Source organism: Suncus etruscus, chromosome 10 (genome assembly GCF_024139225.1).
Source record: "Suncus etruscus isolate mSunEtr1 chromosome 10, mSunEtr1.pri.cur, whole genome shotgun sequence".
Taxonomy (NCBI): Eukaryota; Metazoa; Chordata; class Mammalia; order Eulipotyphla; family Soricidae; genus Suncus; species Suncus etruscus.
Window position 1 is genome coordinate 51,474,968 of NC_064857.1, and position 17,710 is coordinate 51,492,677.

The following is a 17,710-nucleotide window of genomic DNA, read 5'->3' on the forward strand; positions in this document are numbered from 1 at the left end:
CTCTGTGACTCTCACTGGCCCATACAGAATAGGCACCCCAGGTGAGGGTCCCCAGGCACCCTCTGCCCTGTCTGGAGCACCTCTCCGTATGAGCCCCAATGCCCTCTGCTGCTTCCCCACTCCCCAGACCCATCTCTCCCCAGCCCCTCATTCTCTTTGCGACTTTTCTGAGGGCGTCAGTATGTGAGAGGTGGGGGCGGGGGCCATGGGCAGAGTTTGCCCTCTGTTGCTAGGCCTGGCTTCCAATGGTCCCTATGGGGTTCTGAGGTGCAGGCCCCAAGCACCTATGTCATTGCAGAGACGGGTTGCCCTACTGCGAGGCCGACTACCACACCAAGTTTGGGGTGCGCTGTGATGGCTGCGGCAAGTTCATCACTGGGCATGTGCTGGAGGTAAGTCCCCCTGCCCCACCAGCCCAGCCCAGATCCTGCAGGCAGGGCCTTGGCCTTACTACTGCCACAGAGCACTACCCAGTGAGCACCACTGTCTCCAGGAAGCCTTCCTGAATGCTGTCTCCTGCCCCTTACAGAAGGACAGTCCAGGTCCTGCCCAATTGAGTCTCTGTGGGTGCCCGAGGACAAGGGCTCAACCTAGGAATTGTGGCTTCAGCTTTCTGGTAGGGCTCCAGTACTGAGGGGCCTCCTGCATCCTTCAGGCCCCGACCCCACCCTGCAGCCCTTGGTTTAAGGAGGCCATGGACAGATGCCCATCAGGGGTTGGGGCACAGAGCTGGGGGATGCCACCCCACCCCAAAGATTACATTTCAGTTTCCAGCTGGACCAGTCCGGGGTACACTTGTTCCTTCCCCCTTGACCAGAGTGGGCCAACACAGTGTGTAGGGGCGTTGAGACAGATGCTATCAGGGACACAGAGTTGGGGTGCTGAGAATTGGAGTGCCCACAAGCTCCTTCCCAGGGGTGCATAACACTTGGGGTCCCCCACTTAGAAGTCAAGCAATGCCCCTTTAGAACTCAGTCTGCCTGTGCTCACTGTCCCTACAGGGTCTGAGGCTTTCCCCTAGACCCCCAATGCCTCATGGCTTCCCAGGGATACCCAGACCTCTGTGGGGACCTCACTCTGACCCAAGATCCAGGTGGCTCCCCAGCTGATCATCAAACTCAGGGATCCCACACACACACACACACACACACACACACACACTGAACTCCTTCCCCACCAGCCCTGCTTTAGAGTCTGGGAGGCTGTCGCCTCCTGTAGTGAGGTCTCTTCTGTGAGCTTGAGATTCAGGGGGCTGCCCTGTGACTGCCCCCCCCCCACCAGCTCTCAGCATCTGCAGAGACCTATGAAGAACATTCTGGAAAGCCCATCTGCAGCAAGGTGCCTTGCCACAGGCTGCTGGGCCAACTGCAGAGCCCTGGGAGCTAGGCTGGGTGCTTGTGGATGAGTGGGAGACACTGGGTTTTCGGGGAAGCCTGACTCGGAGCACCTCCCCCAGCTGTGGGAGTCGAGGTGTGCTCGGCAGTGGGTGACAGAGCAGAGCCGCTCTGCAGACGGGGAGCTGCAGCACCCCGAGATCTGCCAGCCCTGGCCTGCAGCAGCAGGTGGCTGGGACAGAGAGACCAACTGCAGGTAGGACAGGACCTGGGTGTCTCAGAAGGGGGATATTACACAAGTAGGGCCCAGGCAGGGCTTGGCAGGGCAGAGCAGCAAGCGGAGGCCCCGTGTGTTGTCACTGATATGCTGTCTTCAATCTCACAGGGTCCCCATGTACTGTGGGCTGAGACCCTGCAAACAGGGTTCCAGGGGCTCCCTCCCATTCTGTCCACCTCCCGGGGGCCTGAGCCTCCTCCTCACAGGGGACCCAAGAGCTGGTGGAATAGAGAAGGAGGCCAGGTCAGCCCTGGGGGCACAGACTGGCCCCTGGGAGGGCTGGGCCGTGGCTGGTGGTCTCCCACAGTGTAAACCAGTAGGATTCTGATTTGACAAGGGTGGAGAGAGGAGTGTGGGGGCGTCGTCATGCACCCCACCCCACCCCTGCCTTGCTATTTTGTTCTCCTGATGTCAGCTGTGAGTGGGGTGGGGAGCTTCTGGCTCAGCCCCCTCAGCACCCCCAAGATCCTGGGCCTGCCTGCCCCCCACAGCTGCCTGGCTCCATGGGAACTAGGAGCTTCCTTGGGCCACTGGCTCATCCCTTCCCCTCTCATCCCTGCACTGCCATGTCCCCCACAAAGCTCCTTCCTGGCTCCCTTCCCTCTGCCCTCCCTCCTCTCTCCATCCCTCTCCCCGCCACCCTCCCCTCTTTCTTCCTCCTTCCTCTTCTTCCCCTCGCTCTCCCCTTTCTCCATCCTTCTCCTTCCCTCTCTCCCTTCTTTCCTTCCCTCCTCCCTCCCTCCCTTTTCCCTCTTCCCTCCCTCTTTCCTTCCTTCCCTTTCTTTTTTGTTTTTTCCTTCCCTCTTTCCTCCCTCCCTTCCTCTCTCCTTCCTTCCCTCCCTCCCTCCCTTCCTTCCTTCCTTCCTTCCTCTCTCTCTTTTCCTTCCTCCCTCTCTTTTCCTTCCTTCTTCCCTCCCTCCCTCCCTTCCTTCCTTCCTTCCTTCCTCCTTTCCTCCCTCCCTCCCTCCCTTCCTTCCTCCCTTCCTTCCTTCCTTCCTTCCTTCCTTCCTTCCTTCCTTTCTTCCTTCCTCCTTTCCTCCCTCCCTCCCTTCCTCCCTCCCTCCCTCCCTCCCTCCCTCCCTCCCTCCCTCCCTTCCTTCCTTCCTTCCTTCCTTCCTTCCTTCCTTCCTTCCTTCCTTCCTTCCTTCCTTCCTTCCTTCCTTCCTTCCTTCCTTTTCTTAGCTGCTCAGTAGACTCCCAAGAACATTCACTGCACTCCAAACTGACCATTAGCTGGGTGCTGTGAAGATGGCGCTGGTGCTGGGTCGCTCCCTGCCTAAGGAGCCCCAGGAATGCCAGGACAGAGGAGCAGATGACTCAGCACTCTTCATGCTTTCTGGAAGGCCCACCTGCCCCAGCTCCTTGGACCCCTGAGGGCTGACCCATGCAACCTCCACGCAGCACAGGAACAAGAGCCAGGGGTCAGGGTCCCTGGGCCAGCTTCCCCTGGACAGTCAGGGAAAGGGTTGGAAGGTCAGTGGGTGGAGGCGGGCTCTACCCTGCCAGCACTGCTCCATGGCTTCTCCACCCGGATGGGGTCGAAGGGCTCCCCCTAGGTGCAGCCTCTTGTGCTCCCAGGGCTGGGGTCTTCAGGGAGCCAGAGGTGGACGCTCAGGTGGCTTCTGCTCCTGGCCCAGCCCAGGGGATCCCGGCCTCTGGGCCTTGCAGTGGCTGTGCCTGACCCAGCCGCTGCCCCTGATCTCTCTGCTCTCTCCACAGGCTGGGGACAAGCACTACCACCCGCTGTGTGCAGTCTGTGTGCGCTGTGGCCGCACCTTCGCAGAGGGGGAGGAGATGTACTTGCAAGGTGAGGCCCTGAAGGAGCTCTTCCTGCTGGGCCCTGCCCTGGGCAATGTGTCCTGTTGCCCTCTGCAGCACCCCCCACCCCAGCAGTGCCTCTGCTTCCCCTTTGCCAAGGAACAGGGTGGGTGGGGAGCATCACTCTGGGGGATTTTTTGCTAAATTTCTTTAGGCCTCTTCCTTCCCATAGTCAGGACCCCAGGGAGGCAGCCTGGATCCCTATCAAGGGGTGAGAAAGGGTCATCAGAGCAGAGGACCTCAACCCTGATGTGGATCAGGAGTGGGACCCCGCACTGTGCGAGTAGCAGGTGGATGGAGCACCCAAGCAGGAACTGCTGGCTGGGAAGGAGGAGGGGGAATGGGACGCCCTCTGTGGGCGTGGGCAGGGCTTGGAAGCAGGAGGAAAGTGGGTTCAGGCTGAGGTTGGGGGCTGGCAGAAGTGAAGCGGGGTGGATGGGGGAGACTGAGAACAAGGGAGGGCAGGCAAGGGGCGCAGGCAGTGTGGACAATTCGGGAGGGACCTCTAGTGGCTTCACAGAAAACTACAAGGAGAATGTGGGTGTGGGCAGTGGGCCCAGGGAGGGCTTGGGGAAGGGAGACAGAGTGGGGGGGCTCCCCTGCTGAGAAGGGCTGAGGTCCTCCCCCTTCTGGATGGGTGTTGAATCTCCCTCCCCCTTCTGTTCTGTGAGTCTTCTGTGTTGAGGTCCCCAGGCCAGCAGGTGGGGAGCGTGGGAGCTGAGGGTCGGACAGGCACCCCTTTCTCATCTGCTCACCCAGGGCTGATGCAGGACAGCCTGGTTCCAGCATCCCCAGCTGTGGCTTGTGTCATCCACTCTCCAGAGCCCATGAAAAGATCCTTTGGCCCCCCAGCATGCTGGGCTGTTGGGGGCGTCTCCATTGCCAGTCAAGGAGGCTTTCAGGGCTCCTCCAGCTGGGACAGTGGTTCTGGATGGTGGCTTGGAGACACCAGCTGTCACCAAGGGGACATGGGCTCAGGACAGGATGACAGAGTGGCCTGTTTCCAAGGCGCTTCCTGCACCATGGAACATGGGGATCCCTTCGTGGCCCCTAGCCCCCCTGGCTGTATGGAAGACCTTAATGTTGAGGCTCCAGAGCCATGCCGGGGGTGCTAAGAAGCAGGAATCCACGGCCCCCATGCACTGCCCATAGCCTTTGGACCCATCTCCCTTGCAAGCCTGTCACCCCCAAAGGCTGCAGGGAGTCTGAAGCAATGTATGACCCAAGGTCTCTGTTTTGGGAAAGGGGTGGCTTGTGGAAATGGAGAGCTTGTCCCCTTGCAGCCAGAGCTCCCCCAGTGGCTGGTTTCCAGGGAAACTGAGTCAGGAGAGGACTTCTCTGCAGAGAAGAGAGGTATTGGGGGAGGAGAGGGAAGTGAGCTTGGGCATTGGGGAGCTGCAGGCATGGCCAAGAACCATCCTCATCCCTTTTCCAGGGGGCTATGTGGGGGCAGGGGTCCCTGCAGATGGGTGGGGACCTCTCCTTCATACCCCGGGGCCCTCCACGTGACTTATTTGGGAGTGCCAGTGTGGTGTACTCAGCAGAGGCTCAGGAGGTTCAAGGGTTCCCAGAGAACAGAGAGACAAGTTCTGGGGCCATTGGAGGGCACATGAATCCCCATGTGGAGTCCAGTGAGGACTGAGCTGTGCTCGCGCGTCTCTGCCCACAGGCTCCTGCATCTGGCATCCAGCATGTCGCCAAGCTGCCCGCTCTGAAGACAGAAGTAAGGTGGGTGTCCCCTCCAGCAGTAAGGAGTCCCCGGGGCAATGTGGGGACTCCGGTCATGGGCAGGCACTCAGCTGCAAGGTGACAGGGGCAGACCCATGCCTCTTCCTTTGTCCCTATCTACCACTGCCTCTGGCTTGGGAGACACCGAAGATCCCTAAACACAGGGTCACTGTCTGTTGGGGTGTTATGGGGTGGGGCACCAGGAATCACACACAGATGTCACTGTCCCCTCTCCCAGTAGATGCTGGGTGGATGCTATGAGTAGATACCCCAGGGGACCCCGTAGACCCTGCCACTCTCCAGGTCTTATGACCAGCTCCCGCAGCTACTGGTGCCCTGCCCTGTAACTCCTGCCCTGAAATAAAGTGGCCTCCCAGGGGTTACCCCCCCCAAGCAAGAACAGAGCCACTGTCCTCAGCGTCGAGGAGCCCCATGGGTACTCAGGGACAGCTGAGGGACCCCCCAGGGATGCCAGTTCCACTGCAGCCAGGAAATAGCGGACCTCAGGGTTTGTGTGTGTGTGTGTGTGTGTGTGTGTGTATGTGTGTGTGTGTGTGTGTGTATGTGTGTGTGTGTGTGTGTCTGCTCTGGGTTAGGCTGGGCTGGGTTGGGGGCTGCCTTGGTGCTGACACGGGGGTCCTTACCTAGCCTCCTATATGCTTGGGCTCAGGGAGCAGGCTTGGGGCCCCCAGAAGCCCCACGGGGAGATGGGGACTGTCAACTGCTGCCCCTCGGGGTCCCAAGGGCTTCACAGGGCTCTGGGGCCTGGAGGTCTGGCAGGAGAAGGGGGAACAGGCTTCCTAGGGAAACTTGTCCAGATCTTGTACAGAACTGAGGCTGTGAGGCTGAGGTGAAGCAATAGGAGGTGAGAGGGAGGAGGAGGAGAGAAGGGGATGAGGGAGGAAGAAGGAATGAGGAGTAGTGGGAGGAGGAAGAGTGGGGAGGAACTGCAGCAGGAGGAACACCAGGAGCAGGAGGAGGAAGGGGAGAAGGAGAGGAGGAGGAGCAGTAGGAGGAGGGGAAGCAAGAGAAAGAGGAGGAGGAGGGGGATCAAGAGGAGGAGGGAGAGCAGAATCAATGGACCAGGAGCTGCCTGCATGCCGTGAGTTCTCATGGCTGGCCAGCCTGGGAGGCCTCAGTGCCTGCTCTTGTTTTTCCTTCCAGGTGCAGAACACGCTTGGCAGTCTAGGGTCCCCAGGCAGTGCACCCAGCGCCTTACAGGTGGGTTTCTCCTGCCATGTGGCCCCTCGTCCGTCCACTCCCGTGTTGTTCCATCCTGTGAGCCCGGCAGGGCAGGCGGGTCCTGTCAATTTGTGAGCACTGTCCCATGTCCCCGTGGCTGCCCGTCTGTCCAGTCTGTCCTCATCTCTTCTCGGGTTTTGGGGGTCTCCCAAGCAATGATCAGTGAAGCTCCTCCCAGCTAGAGCCCAGTGCTCAGGCTCATGAGGTCTGGCAGTGTTGGGGCACTACAGGGCTGCCCTGGCTATACAGGATGGGCTTGGGGCCTTGGCGGGGGAGCCTGCAGTGCCTCAGCTGCCCCCTGCTGCCCCCTCCTGTTGAGGTCATTCTGAGTTGTTTGGCCCTCATCAGCCACAGCTGAGCATTAAAGTCTCCTGGCGGACCTTGTGGCCATACTGAGGCCCCTTGCAGAGTTCTGGCAGCAGGGAAGACAGGATCATGTAGGTGCTTAGAGAATGAGGGGCGGGAGGGCCCATGAGCGGACTGTGCTGTTTAGGGGAGCACTGGCACCTTGCAAGTAGGGCCCTAATATTATGCAAGAGGTGTAGGGGATGAGGTCACATCTGAGCCCCTGGGTGTGGGTGAATCTGGATAATGGCAAGTCTGTGGGTACAGAGGGGGAGAGTACCTGGGGTCAGGCTGAGATCACCTCAAAATTCAGCATGGACTGGCGGGGATGTGGAGAGAAAGGAACTCTTATTCACTGCTGGTGGGAATGCCATCTAGTCCAACCTTTGTGGAAAGCGATATGGAGATTCCTCCAAAAGCTGGAAGTTGAGCTCCCATATGATCCAGCTATACCACTCCTAGGGATATATTCTAGGAACACAAAAATACAATGCAAAAATTCCTTCCTCACACCTATATTCATTGCAGCGTTGTTTACAGTAGCCAGACTCTGAAAACAGCTTAGATGCCCCTCAATAGATGAATGGCTAAAGAAACTATGGTACATATATACAATGGAATATTATGCAGCCGTCAGAAGAGATGAAGTCATGAAATTTTCCTATACATGGATCTATATGGAATCTATTATGCTGAGTGAAATAAGTCAGAGGGAGAGAGATAAACATAGAATGGTCTCACTCATCTATAGGTTTTGAGAAAAATGAAAAACATTTATGTAATGATTCTCAGAGACAAAATAGAGGAGGACTGGAGGGTCCAGCTCCCAACATGAAGCTCACCACAGATATTGTTGGGTGCAGTCACAGAAATAATTACACTGAGAACTATAAAAAAAATTCCAGCATGGAGCCCACAGGAGCAGGGTAGACCCCAGCTCTGCTCCACACTCCCAGTCCCACCCTGCGCCCCCCCACCCTGCACCCTGCACTCAGCTGCCTATACTTCCAGATGTTCTGCAACCTGCAAGTTAGGAACTCATGGGGCTGGCAGCCCTGAAGGCACTTCTAGAAGGTTCCTCACTGCCCCTCCCCCAGGAAACCAGGACTTCCTCCGAGAGCATCGTGTCTGCACCTGCCTCCAGCACCTCAGGGTCCCCAAGCAGAGTCATCTATGTGAGTGCAGCAGGGGGCCTGGGGCAGATGCAAGGGGGAGTGGGTGGGGCACCTCAGCATTGCCCTGTACCCCCTGGGTCCTGCACCTCAGCCTGGGAAGCAAAATGTCTGCCCAGGGACACCAGGTCATAGGCAGGACATACGGGAGTGCAGCGAAGAGTAGGCCTGTGCGGAAATGTACGCGTATATGTGTCTACAATGGGAGTTGTGCTTATGGAGTGTCCGTGCGTGTTGTGTGTGGGAGTGTATATGCATAGACATGGAGGTATGTGTCTTGTGAGTACATATGTATGTAGCATATGATTGCATGCATGCACATGGAGGTGTGATTGCATGTAGTGCATGTGGGAATAAACCTGTTTGTGCATATGTTGAACAGGAGTTTGTATGTGTACATAAGAGTGTCTAATGTTTGCTCATGTGGGCACATAGATATCCCAATGGGAGAGTGTATGTTGTGCTGTGGGAGTCTGGATGTGTACAAGCGTGAGGACGCACGTAGCAAGTGCGCACCCGTATACCTACCGGTCCTAGGGAACAGGTGGTGGAGGTGGCGGGAACAGAGCCAGGTGTCACCGTTGCCCCCTCTGGCTTCAACACCCCTTGCCTGAGCAGAGCCTGGCGAGTGCCTGCGGAGGGTGGAGGAAGCCCTAGCACAGCTCAGATTGCCCAGGGAGCTTGTGACCTGGTCAGCTAGCTAGCCACACCTCCCTGACCAGACCTCTCTCGTGCTGATGCATTCATGGGTCTAACTGGGCACGTACGTGCTCATGTATATGCCGGTGTGTGGCCACAAGGGTTGTGGTCACATGCACTCAGGTGTGCTTGTGTATGCGTGTGTGTGTGTGTGTGTGTGTGTGTGTGTGTGTGTGTGTGAGTGTGCAGTGTGTGTACCGTGCTCTGAGCCATGCTGGTGGCTGCCAGCCTGCCTGGACTCCAACAAGCTGATGGGGAGAGTCAGGCTCAGAGCAGACACTCCCACCAGGCCCCAGGCGCGTGTGTCTAGCACCCCTTACCCTGCACCCCAGCTGCCCTGTGGGCGGGCTGTTAGCCCTTCTCCTGTCTGACTAGGCGAAGCTGGGCGATGAGATTCTGGACTACCGGGACCTGGCTGCCCTCCCGAAGAGCAAGGCCATCTACAACATCGACAGGCCCGATATGATCTCATACACGCCCTATATCAGCCACTCGGCAGGGGACCGGCGGGGCTGCAGCGAGGTGGGCCTTGAACCCAGCCCAGTCGCCCCCACACCCCCTACCCCGAGCCCCTCAGGCCGGACACGCTGGCCCTGGAGCCTGGCCTGATGGGCGGTTCAGCAAAGCCCCAGATAGGATACACGGAGGGAGGCTGGGGTCTGGGAGGACTGGGGAGGCCCTGGACCAAGGTGGGAGAACTTCAGCACAGAGCCTCTTAGATCTGCATGGAGGATGCCTGTGTCCCATTTCTCCCTGTCCAGTCCTCACCCCTCTTCTGGGGCCTGTCTCCCACCACTTCTGCCTGGCAGTGGGCTTCGAGGCTTGGTGTCTCCTGTTCTCACAGACCGGCCAGACACTAATAGCCTCTCTCTGTCCACAGCCCGCTCAGGTGCCTTCGCCAACACCAACAGAGGTAAGTTAGTCTGCTCTCAGTGCTGCCTCTGCCTTGTCTGCTGCCTGCTTCCCCCTGCCTTGCTGCCCCCTTCCTGTACCTGGTGCCTGTCGACCCCACTCAGTGCCCCTACCCAGTGTTCCCTGCCTCTGCCCCTCATACCCACATAGAGCCACAGGTCTCCATGCCCTGTGTTACTTTTTTTTTTTTTTTTTTGGTTTTTGGGTCACACCTAGCAGCGCTCAGGATTCAAACCACCGTCCTTCCGCATGCAAGGCAAATGCCTTACCTCCACGCTGTCTCTCCAGCCCCACATGTTGCTTCTTCTCAGTTGCTCCCTCCACCACGCTTCTCTGGCAGCCTCCCTCTGTGTATCCTATCTGGGGCTTTGCTGAACCACCCATCAGGCCAGGCTCAGGGCACCCACCTCTCACGATACCCAGGGCAATGGGAGTGCCAGGACCTCGCAGATGACCCCCAGAGAGTTTCTCTAGAACAATGCTTCTCAATTATTTTCTGTCATGCCCCCCTAGGAAGTAGAAAACATGTTTCGTGCCCCCGCACAACTGTAAATAGTATCTTTATTAAAAAAAAAAACTTTAACCTGCAAAAAAAAAAAATATATATATATATATATATATATTTAAAATAATTTGAGCTGATTTTTTTTGTTTTGTTTTTTTTTTGTTTTTGTTTTTGGGTCACACCCGGCAGCACTCAAGGGTTACTCTTGGCTCTATGCTCAGAAATCGCTCCTGGCAGGCTCAGGGGATCATATGGGATGCCAGGATTCAAACCACCGACCTTCTCTACACAAGGCAAGCTGCCTTACTTCCATGCTATCTCTCTGGCACATTTTGCTTTTCGAAGCAGGACACAGCAACTCTCAGTTCCAGAGACATACAGAGACAATTAACACGGGCTTAGCTTGTTATGACAGTGTTTGCCGAGGTCAAATGCGCCCCCACTTTACGGAGCCTCGAGCCCCCCAGGGGTTGCGTCCCACTATTTGAGAAGCACTGTTCTAGAACTTGACCATTCCTGTAAGAAGCAGACCCCAGGCTCATTGAGGGGGTATGGGCAACTGACCTCCGTGTAGCCACTCAGCTGGGCCTCCTTGCCAGGATCCAACATAGGGACAGCGGCTTATGCCTAAGCTCCACATAGGACCACCACGCCACTCCTGGTCCCTGGGAGGAATGTGGTTAGTTCTGTACCTTCTCAGGAAAACTGAGGCACAGAACCTTCCAGGGTACCAACCCCTATGACTGGGCACCAGTTCCTCCTATCCCTGTTTTTGGAGAAATTTATCATTGCAACAGTTCATTGTAGTAAGCTACAAGTCCACCTGCTATTTGGCTGCTGCTCAGCTGCAAGGGCCCAAAGTTCCCAGGGCTGCAGAGGCCCAAATCTGCCAGGGCCAGTGCTACAAGGCTCTAGGGACCCAGCTGCTGGGTGGGGCCTTGTGCCCACCAGGGATGCCAACATATAGTGTAGTGACTGCCCATTGAGGACTGAGAGAGAGAAGAGAGAGGGAAACCAAATTCCTCTTTATTCTTCCTGGAGTCTGAGGACTGCCACCGCCACCCTGGGGTTTCTGAGAGAGGGAGAGATAGATGGAAATTCACTGGCCAGGGCTAGGGTTGGGGAGACTCTGGTATAAGAAAGAAAAAAAAAAAGGAATAGATACAAAGTAGGCAGTATCTCTTTGATGCTTTATTTCTGCCCTCCCCCAGACCAGCAGGCACTGTCCTCATCACTATTCTGGGCCCCCCTGCACAGGTCCAAGTTTTTCCTTTTATACCCGGCATGACAAGAGAATGTGTCCAAGAGGCGTGTCCAGGGCTTGTCCAAGTTCAACTGTCATTACAGTGGGGCTATCCAAGGGTATGTCCAAGTCCAACTGCCGAACATCAACACCAAATGTGGAAGGGGATTGGGGTACTCTTGGGACCCCTCACGTACTAGCAACTCATTTGTTCATGTCCAGGCAGGGAGGGAGGCTGAAGCTACCCATCACAGTATTGGCCCAGAGACTGCCCCCTGGGCACAAATATGCATACTGCCCCTTGGGGACACAGCCTTCAGGAACCCCCATGGTCTTCATCCCTAAATCCCCCTCCCATGGGCTCCTCCCCTTGAAACTGCCAGCCAAAGACATGACTCCTAGAGACAGATTACAGACACACTCCTAGAAACAGCCAGCCTGGGACACGCTCTCTAGAGACAGGCCAGTTGGGACATCCTGCCTAGCCTTGCCCTTTAAGGCTGCATGTGTCCATAGCTCCATGGGACACATCAGCCAGTGAGGGTCCCAGGAAGATGCAGTGAAGTGCAGTGCCTAGTGGAAAACACAGGTTAGCACCTTGGTGGACAGAGCCCTGAGAGTGGAACCCCAGGAGCAGAAGTTTCCCCAGTCCAGTTCCACATTGGTCCTTAGTGAGGCCGGGAGGACTGTGATGTCAGCTGGATGCTTGGCCAGACATTCCTTGATGTCGCTGGACCCTGGGCCGAACCTTCCTCCCAATGCCAGCAAATGCTCTGCAGGACTTTGCATATCCCTCTCTCCCCTCACTCAGACCACTCCTGCCTGACCCACAGGGATGCATCCTGGCTTCTGCACTTGGGGGTCAGCCTGGTGGGATGGGATGTAGGCCCCCATGAGTGAGAGGAGAATCCAGATCCTTTCTGACTCTCCCTGGGGTCCAAGGATCTGGGATACCAGGAGGACAGGACCAGCGCCCCTGTGCCCCCAAGGATGCACCAGCATGGTGGGGCTGCTGGAACCCTGCATAGCCTCCCCGTGTGCTGCATGGGGGAGTGGGATACGGGAGACAATGGCTTACCTTTCCGCAGGGGGACCAGGATGAGCGCTCCTACAAGCAGTGCCGGACCTCCAGTCCCAGCTCCACCGGCTCAGTCAGCCTTGGGCGCTATACCCCCACCTCCCGCTCACCCCAGCACTACAGCCGCCCAGGTACTGGCCCTTAGCACCCAGGGCCTCAGGAGAATCACTGTCTTTTGCTCAATGGAGAAACGGGGGCAGGGCCCTGTGGGGTGACTTGAGGGTCTGGGTTTGGGTGAAGGAGCTGCCTTGGCAGTGCCAGCCTTGCCTGAAAGCAGCCTGAGAAGCTGTCATGGGGCTGGACTCTCCAGGCAGGCGCACCAGCAAGGAGTGTCGGTCTCCTTGTACCGCTTGTGGGTACTTCGCCCCTTGGCTGCTTGTTCAGGAGACCAGACCCAATCTCTCACCCCTGCCTGGCATTCAGCTTTGCATTCCTCACCCTGAGCGTCCAACCCGCCTCCCCAGCATACGTGGCCAGGAACATGCCACGCCTGCCTTTTTGAAGGATTTTTCCCAGGGTGCCTTATCGCCAGCTGCTGTCAACCCCACTCCACAGTCAAGGGTGCAGACACTGAAAGCTGGTGATCATTTACCTGCCCTTCTCAGGGACCCCCTGAACTAGTGCCTCTTCCCAACTAGTGTTGGGAAAGAGGATGGATGAGGGAGTAAGTGAATGAGGGAGTGACTGAGCCAATGAATGAATGAGCGAGTGAGCAGATGAATAATGTGAGAGCAAATAAGTGTACTAATTACGTATGAGAGTGAAAGAATGAGTAAATGAAAGTGGATAAGTGAATGAATGGATGAGTGGATGAGAAAGTTTGAGTGAGGGGCCGGAGAGATAGCATGGAGGTAAGGCGTTTGCCTTTCATACAGAAGGACAGTGGTTCGAATCCCGGCATCCCATATGGTTGGTCCCCTGTGCCTGCCAGCAGCGATTTCAGAGCATAGAGCCAGGAGTAACACCTGAGCACTGCTGGGTGTGACCAAAAAAAAAAAAAAAGAAAGAAAGAAAGAAAGAAAAAAGAAAGTTTGAGTGAATGAATGAGTGGGTGAGGGAATGAGGGAACGAATGAGACAGTATGAATGAATGAGTAGGTGAATAGTTGAATGATTAAGAGTGGATGAATGGGCCCGGAGAGATAGCACAGCGGCGTTTGCCTTGCAAGCAGCCGATCCAGGACCAAAGGTGGTTGGTTCGAATCCCGGTGTCCCATATGGTCCCCCGTGCCTGCCAGGAGCTATTTCTGAGCAGACAGCCAGGAGTAACCCCTGAGCACCGCCGGGTGTGGCCCAAAAACCAAAAAAAAAAAAAAAAAAAAAGAGTGGATGAATGAGTGAAAGAATTTATGAGGAGTAACTGAGTGATGAGGAGTAAGTGAGAAATGAATGAATAGGTGAATGAGTGAATGAATGAATGAGGAAACGAGAAAGTACCTGAGTGGGTGACTGCGAGTGGATGAATGAATGAGTAAGTGAATGAGTGAAGATGGGTAAATGAATGAATGAATGAGCATATGGGTGGAATGAATGAGTGGATGAATGGGTGAACAAGTGAATGAGTGAATGAGAAAGTATATGAATGAGTGAGTGAGGGGGGAGTCAGTGAGTGGCTGAGAGTGGAGGCATGAATGAGTGAACAAGTGAGTGGGTGAGGACGTAAGTGGAAGAATGAATGAAGGAGTGTGTGAGAGTAAGCAGTGGGCAAGCCCATCTCCCGGTCCCTCCCAGTGACAACTGCCCACTGTATTTTGGTGGCAGTGAGCCAGCCCTGGAGTGGGCGAGTGGCAGGAACAGGTCATTCCAGGGCTGGCCAGGTGCTCTGCCCCGCGGGACTTTCCCCTAGGTGCCCACCAGAGCAGCAGGCCTGGCTTGAGTGATTTGCTGCCCCTTCAAAAAGGCGCATGTCCTTCCAGGGAGGAAGTCAAAATGCTCCTGGCAAAGGGGCCGGGAATATTTTGAGGCTCGGGGCTTGGTCGGGCGGCTCTGACTCGCTCTCTCCCCGCAGCTGGTACTGTGAGTGTTGGTACCAGTAGCTGCCTGTCCCTGTCCCAACACCCAAGCCCCACGTCCGCGTTCAGACACCATTACGTCCCCTACTTTCCAGGTAAGGTGCGCAGGGCTGTGGACTGTGTTGGGTCCTGTTTGTGTCCCGCATGGCCCCTCCTCGTCTGCCTGTGCCCTGCTGTGTCCCACGAGTCCTTGTTTCTGTCATCGTGTCCGTGTTCATGCACTGCCAGCAGCAAGCAGTGGGGTGTAGGTCTGGGGAGAGGGCTAGGGGTCCTCGAGTCCACTGTCCTTGGTTGTGATCTGAGCATCGCCACGACAATGTTGTCCTGTCATCCAGGGGCACTGGCAAAGGTGTGGGAAGGTTTGAGTTCCTGACCTCAGCCCCGAAGGCTGTCTTGGCCCCAGGGACTGTCTTCCTGCAGGAACAGGCAGCATGTCCCAAGTGTACGTGGCCATCCTGGCCTGGGCCTGGGCCTTTGATATTTAGAGTCCAGGGAGGTCACAAAGATGAGACTGAGCCACATATCTAGGGACAGGAGTGAGCCCCAGGGACCAGAGCACCCAGAAACAGCCCAACCAACCAAACTGGGGCTCCAAGGGAACTGGGGATGCACATGACCTCAGGGGCTCCCAGAATGGCTGCACTCAGGCAACTGCTGTGATCAATGTCCCCAAGCCCCTGCATCATGGTTGGTGGCACAAGGCTGCCCTGATGCATGAAGATGCATTGGCATAGCAGGGACACAGAGCACCCTGGGGCAGGATGCAGTGATAGTTCTAGAAATGGAACCCCCTCTCCCCTCCCTGTCCTGTCATGCACAGCCCTGCAGGGGGCACTCTCCCCTCACTTTTCCGGCTCTCACTTTGGTCCTGCCTCGGAGATGGGTTTCTTTCCTGTGCTCCATCCTGGCCTCCAACCAGGCCTGATTGCTGAGACTGCCCCCCAAGTCCCCAAACTAAGCTCTCATTCCCCGCAGTTGTGCCCTCAGGGGGATCAGCCTTGCGTGGGCCCTCATTGGGGTCCCGGTTCTGAATCACAGAACCTGTCTGCTGCCGTGGGGTGCAGGGCCCCCAGCTGTACCATCCCCCCATATCCAGAATGTTTTGGTACCCACTGGCCTGAGGCACTGATTGGGAGAGCAAGGGTTGGCAGGCCATCACCTGGTCCCCCTGGGTCAGCCTGCAGGCTGCCACCTGTTTAGTCGGCATTTGGGGCTATTGGAACGGGCAGTGGTGCTGAGGGACATTGGAGGACAGAGGGTGTGCCCCGCAAGTTCCATCCGGCTTGATGCTGACCTGACTCGGGGCACAACAGCAGTTGAGTGCAGCCTCTCTCCCAAGGGAGCCCCATAGACACCCCAGGGCTTCACCCCTTGACCGCCCAGCTGCCATGAGTCCAGCCTGAGGTGGACACTGGGACCCTGACAGGTCTCAGATCTCCTATGCCTTGGGCACAAGGAATACCCCAGTGAAGGGATAGCAGGAACAGAGGGTCAGCAGCATTCCCAAGGAGAGAGATCACCACCTGACCTTGCCCACAGGTCCAGTTCCCTGGGGACAGGTTGGGGGAGCCCGTGTCAGGACTCTGAGCCCCACTCCTCTCAAGGAGACTGTGGAGTCCTGGTCTGGCCTGAGCAGGGCAGCTGTCAATAGCTGAGCCCATGACACTGGTCAGTGGCACGTCCCTGCAGCCAGTATTGCCCTATGTGAGGACCTGAGGCTGGGGTGGGTGCCAGAGGAGGCTGCCTGTCTCCCCATCTATCCCCTTGCTCCCTGCGTGGACTCTGCAGGAGGAACATCTGGGCTGAGGCTGAGGCAGGAGCCCCACATGTACTCTCTGTCGTTGAGGCGCCAGAGGGGTGCACCTGGCCATGTTGAAATGTTCTGTGGGGGCCTCTCGGGCATGTCTCAGCTTCCTGTAGGGACTGGGGGGTGCAGGAAGTCAGACTTGGGAATGTTCTGTGTGCCCCCAAGCAGGGGGGTGCTGGGAGATTCAGTCTCACACTCTCTGCTCTTCCTCCACCTGCTGCCCTGTGTCCCGTCTGGAGGCAGTGAAAGCGGCCGCAGCACTCCCAGCCTCTCTGTGGCCTCTGATGGGAAGGCCCCCCAGCTCAGCTACCAGCCGGCACCTCGGCATTTCCACGTCCCAGGTAGGTGCAGGCAGACCAGGGCGGTGGCCCTGAACTTTCCTTCCCACACATTCTCCTCTCTCTGGGGACCTCCCTGGCCAACATTAACTCTGCATCTTTGAGGAGCTGGTGCCCTGGGGTGTCTGTGTGGGGTGGAACGGGCCATGCACACTGACCCTGTTCCCTCCTTCTCCCCCCACCAGAGACGGGCAAGGAAAACATCTACCGGAAGCCGCCCATCTACAAGCAGCATGGTACCGTCCACGCCCTGAGCCACTGCCCGAATGCCAACCCCTCTGGGTGCCTCTACCATGGACTGTGGGAGGCGGGGACATGGCTCCTGCCCTGAGAACCTCCAGGGTCCTGCCAGCATGGTGGGGCTCCCAGGGGTTTCTTTGGCCTGGGCAGACCCTCATCCTTCCTCATGCCCAGAGCTGCAGCTCTGCCTCCTGACCAGGGCCAATCTAAGGGGTGTCTAGGATGGGGCCAGCAACCGGGGCCCCGCTCTCAGTCCCAGCTTCCACTGAGGGTCGTCCTTCCCCATAACTTCCCCTGGTGCTCTGGGAGCAGGTGACATGATGGTGTTGAAGCCAGACTTTCAGCCGATGCTAAGCCTGGCTCCTCCTTCTGAGCCTCAGTTTCCCCATCTGCAGAGCTGACCCCTCTCTTGGGGTCAGACACAGGTTCACCCACGTGAAGAGCTTGCCCAAAAGAGTGAGCATTTTTGTGGCCAGCCTGTGCCCAAGCTGACTTTCATTTCTGCCTGGTGGCTGCCAACTACTAGCACTCCCTGCCACTCCTTCCCGTGATATCAGAGTTCTTGCCCCTCTCCAGGGCCTGGCAGAGCAATGCTGAAGGAGGCTGCTGGCAGACAGCTGGCTCTGGGGCCCACAGTCAGCACGGTCGGGGTGCACACGGGGAACTGAGACCTAGCTGGAGGTGTGGTGGAGACATGTGTTTGCTTGGAGAGACCAGGCCACCATGGGGGCACAGAAAGCCCAGCCCTAGGTCAGCCTCACAGTCCCACACATCTGGGGCGCCTTTCAGAATGGAGCAGTGGGGGCTGGAGCAATAGCACAATGGTAGGGTATTTGTCTTGCATGCTGCCAATCCAGGACGGACCTGGATTAGATCTCCAGTATTTCATAAGGTCCCCCAAGCCTGCCAGGAGCAATTTCTGAGCTCAGAGCCAGGAGTAACACCTGAGTTCTACTAGGGT

The 17,710-nt window shown here is 57.0% G+C and overlaps 1 protein-coding gene across 4 annotated transcripts in view; it reads left to right on the plus strand.

Moving 5' to 3' along the window:
- ABLIM2 (actin binding LIM protein family member 2) overlaps window positions 1–17,710 on the plus strand; it is a 61,271-nt gene that overhangs the window by 22,232 nt on the left and 21,329 nt on the right. For all 4 annotated transcript variants that reach the window (XR_007499618.1, XR_007499619.1, XM_049782566.1 and 1 more), the window contains exons 6-15: window positions 299–392; window positions 3,331–3,418; window positions 5,099–5,157; window positions 6,322–6,378; window positions 7,842–7,919; window positions 8,991–9,137; window positions 9,496–9,528; window positions 12,364–12,484; window positions 16,411–16,512; window positions 16,695–16,745. Coding sequence is in view for 2 of the 4 variants with exons in the window: in XM_049782566.1 (XP_049638523.1) it covers window positions 299–392; window positions 3,331–3,418; window positions 5,099–5,157; window positions 6,322–6,378; window positions 7,842–7,919; window positions 8,991–9,137; window positions 9,496–9,528; window positions 12,364–12,484; window positions 16,411–16,512; window positions 16,695–16,745 (830 nt within the window). In the remaining 2 variants the exon portion in view is untranslated. The remainder of the gene's footprint in view (window positions 1–298; window positions 393–3,330; window positions 3,419–5,098; window positions 5,158–6,321; window positions 6,379–7,841; window positions 7,920–8,990; window positions 9,138–9,495; window positions 9,529–12,363; window positions 12,485–16,410; window positions 16,513–16,694; window positions 16,746–17,710) is intronic.